The sequence below is a fragment of the Lactuca sativa genome, chromosome 9, assembly GCF_002870075.4.
Source record: "Lactuca sativa cultivar Salinas chromosome 9, Lsat_Salinas_v11, whole genome shotgun sequence".
In the NCBI taxonomy this organism is placed as follows: domain Eukaryota; kingdom Viridiplantae; phylum Streptophyta; class Magnoliopsida; order Asterales; family Asteraceae; genus Lactuca; species Lactuca sativa.
The window spans coordinates 179202888-179206390 of record NC_056631.2 but is presented as its reverse complement, the minus strand read 5'-3'; the positions used below and the strand labels follow the sequence as shown (position 1 = coordinate 179206390).

General features: G+C 33.9%; 1 protein-coding gene across 1 annotated transcript; it reads right to left on the bottom strand.

The window, feature by feature from the left end:
- Positions 1-1046: 1046 nt before the first annotated feature.
- LOC111916888 (basic leucine zipper 34) lies at positions 1047-3266 on the bottom strand. The gene is made up of 4 exons (XM_023912543.3): positions 2409-3266; positions 2119-2209; positions 1892-2018; positions 1047-1776 (listed from the first exon to the last, which is right to left on the bottom strand). Exons 1-4 carry the CDS (start codon positions 2954-2956, stop codon positions 1610-1612), a joined length of 933 nt encoding a protein of 310 aa, XP_023768311.1. The 5' UTR covers positions 2957-3266; the 3' UTR covers positions 1047-1609.
- Positions 3267-3503: the final 237 nt, after the last annotated feature.

Genomic DNA, 3503 nt, shown 5'->3' with positions numbered 1-3503 from the left:
TTTTTCTAACAATTTTTTTCTAATCTTTTAGCTGTTAGTGCAAGAAACCTTGTTTTCTAAGATTCTTGTGGAATTGAAGTTTAAGCAAGAATTCTGACAAAATATATGAAGTTAACTTACCTAATATTCTGTTAGAATTACATCAATCATGTTTATAATTATGGTAAAATATTCATTTCGAATTGAAGTTAACATGTGTAGTTAGAATGTAAATATATATTATGTTAGAATTAAGACATATGAATTCGTAAGTTTTGATACATTTAAAGTTAGAATATAAGTTAAATGTGTGTAAAAAGAATAAATATTCTAATAGAATAAAACATAGGTTTTCTTATAGAATTAGATTATATGTAGTTATAGTTGGAAAATTTTTTAGAGAATATAAAATAATATTTTGTGGGTTAAAACGTATATATTAATTATGGAAGATTTAATAAATAAAGATTCATAATTGTGAGTTAATAAGTATAGCTTTTAAAATACATGCATATGTATTCTTCAATTTTAATGGTTTTTAATGTTATTATGCGCGACAATATTAGAATAACAGGATCAGCTCAACAAATTAACTTGGTGTTGCCTAATTTGTAGTTAGTGTAATTTTATGTTCTTACCCTTTAGTCACAACTTCATTTAATTAGAATATTTTTCAACTTTTTTATATTTAATTAAATAAATAAATGATTTTATTAAACTCTTAGTCAACACTCATCCCTACATCCACTCAATATTTACCATCCATATTATATATATATATATATATATATATATATATATATATATATATATATATATATATATATATATATATATATATATATATATATGCGGTGCGGTTCGGTTTTTTGCGGTTTTTACGAGACTAGAAAACGCAATGCACCGAGTATTTTCGGTTTTTGCAAAACTAAAAACTGCACCATCGGTTCTCATTTCGGTTTCCGTTTATACAGTTTTTTCGATTTTTTTAATTTGCGGTTCGGTTTTTGCTCACCCCTACTTTTAACCATCAAAAATAATTAAATACAAAATAAAAACTCATTACATGATTAAAAAACATATCTCATTACACACCACTTCCAAATTTTACAATTAAACTAATTGTACAACACTTCACAAATATTACAATTGAACTAATTGAACCCTACCTTTAGGTACAAATAACAAAAGAAATTCAATAGTCTCAATACCCATTGAGGCTAAATAATAAGACCATATTTAAAAATTTAAAAATTAAAAAATGTAAATAAAAAGAAAAAGGTGAGATGCCCTCCATCAAGACATCCAATAGACTAATACCCCCACAATCCCTATTCTTTAAGAAAAAGAATCTAAATAAATAAATAAATTTGGAAGCCAATTAAAAAGTGGCAAAAAGACAAGTAAGAGACATAATTACCCTTTCTTCTTTTGAAACCAAAGCATAAAGAACTAAAAGAAGCCATGTTATATTAAAATAGTCACATGCCAATCATGGGACCACACTCCCCCACCACCAAAAAAAGACTTCAAACAGGTCACGTGCCTGCATGGGCGCATTTTAGCAGCACCCCCACACACACTCCCATTATTCATTTCATTCCTTTCTAATTACCAGATCCGAGGTCACTCACCTCTCATCCGTACCACTCACCGATGCCGCCGGCGGCGGCGGAGACACCATTAATGCCGGTGACCCGGTGGTGATGTTCTCCGTCTTGTTGTTGTTGTTCATGTTTTGTTCATGATAAACTCTTCTCAATCTTTCTATCTCCTTCTTTAATGCTTCTTGATGAGCTGCAATTAATAATTAAGTACCAAAATTGAGATTTTGGTGTAACTTTTGTCTGAAGTTTTCGTAAGATTGTAATCGACAAATCATTGATTTTCGTTAACTAATTTGAAAAATTACCATCTTTGAAGATCTTGTCTTGAGCCAAAGCAGCAATTCGTTGTTTAAGCGAGCTGTTATCAACGTTTAGAATCAACCTTTGATGATCTAGAAATGCGACACGTGGTGACAATGTTGATACTTCCGTCTTCATATATGAACATATAGGAAAATGTATTTAATTTGCAAATTGCAATGATTCATGCAATAAATGATCTAGATTATGATTAAGAACTTAAGATGATTACCTGTAGAGTTGTTACACTGCGTTCGAGTTCAGAAATGTAATGCAACTTCCTGACTCTTGATCTCTGGGCAGATTGACGATTTGCTAATATCCTGATGGTTAATTTTAATTAATAACGTAATTAGCATCATGAGATCGTTAATCACACTGAATGATTGATGATGATTGTCTGATGTTTATTGAATGCAACTCGATTAGCTTGTTGTTCAAGCAAGATGTATATGAGTAGAATTGAGATATTTATGATAAGGTACGACAGAGGAGTTGTACTTTATGGAATGTAAATTGTACCTTTTAACCCTTTTTGGATCAACGATGGTGCCGCCGTCGCTGGAGAAAGTAAACGGAAGCTTACCGGAATCTGAGTCGTGTTCGTATCCGCCACCGTCTTCTACCTCTCCCGGCTCACTCTTCAGTTGCGACGGCGGTTGTTCCTGAGGCGGCGATGGTCTACGTTCGTCATTGTCGCTATTTTGTTCCGATGGCGAAGACGATGACCTCGTCGAGTGAAGATTCGCGGCGACGTCGTCGGAAAACATGGAGCTAAGCTGCTCATCATCCAAACGCTCAAATCCGTTATTATTTGAGCAAGGTATCATCGAGGGATCATTGCTATTAGAGTTACGACATTCGTTAATAAACGGAGTTTCAACGAATGCAATCGGATCGCTGGCGGATCTCCGGTGAGCGTTCCTCCTAGCTGAAGAAAAATCAAGGAAATCGTCCATCCAGCTCGGCGGTTGCGAGGCTGACATCGGCATCATCGGCTGCATCGTCTGATAGGAAAATGACGGCCACTTCTGCGCCATTGTTGGCGCTTTTGGCGGCAATTGCGCCATGCAAAATCAAATTCCACCTTCAAAAACACTTCAAATCAACAGATTCCAAAACTAAAAGCTCAAAAAAAAAACCTTGAAAAACGATCTATATGTTGGAATACATATATCATCAACAAGTAATGATTGATCGATTGAGATTTCGGGGTGAATGTAAATAGGGGATTGTAATATTGTATTGTTGGAGGGAAGAAGGAAGAAGGAAGAAGTAAGAAGTAAGAAGGAGGTGAGTCACATGGATGAAAGGATTATGACAGCTAGCAACAGCTAAGTGGGTGTGTGTGTGAGAGAGAAAAGAGTTCCCAACGGTTTCACTTGGGAAAATCCGCGGTAGTTTAATGGGAAAACTAACTGGCGGAATCTCAACACCACGTGCTGATGTGACACATATCTCTTTCACCATTTACAATAGTTTAATATAGTTAAATACCTATTAATATCTATAAAGCTCTTAATTATCCTATTAATTCACATTTAATTATGTTTGTGTTCTTTGCGTTAAAGAAACGTAAATGAAGTCACAAATTGGATTATAGGAAACAATACGAAC

Coding starts and splice junctions, on each gene's coding strand:
- LOC111916888 (XM_023912543.3), bottom strand. CDS start 2,956: ATGGCGCAATTGCCGCCAAAAGCGCCAACAATGGCGCAGAAGTGGCCG. Junction 2,019..2,118: donor GCAGTGTAACAACTCTACAG/GTAATCATCTTA, acceptor TCATATATGAAG/ACGGAAGTATCAACATTGTC. Junction 1,777..1,891: donor AGACAAGATCTTCAAAGATG/GTAATTTTTCAA, acceptor TATTAATTGCAG/CTCATCAAGAAGCATTAAAG.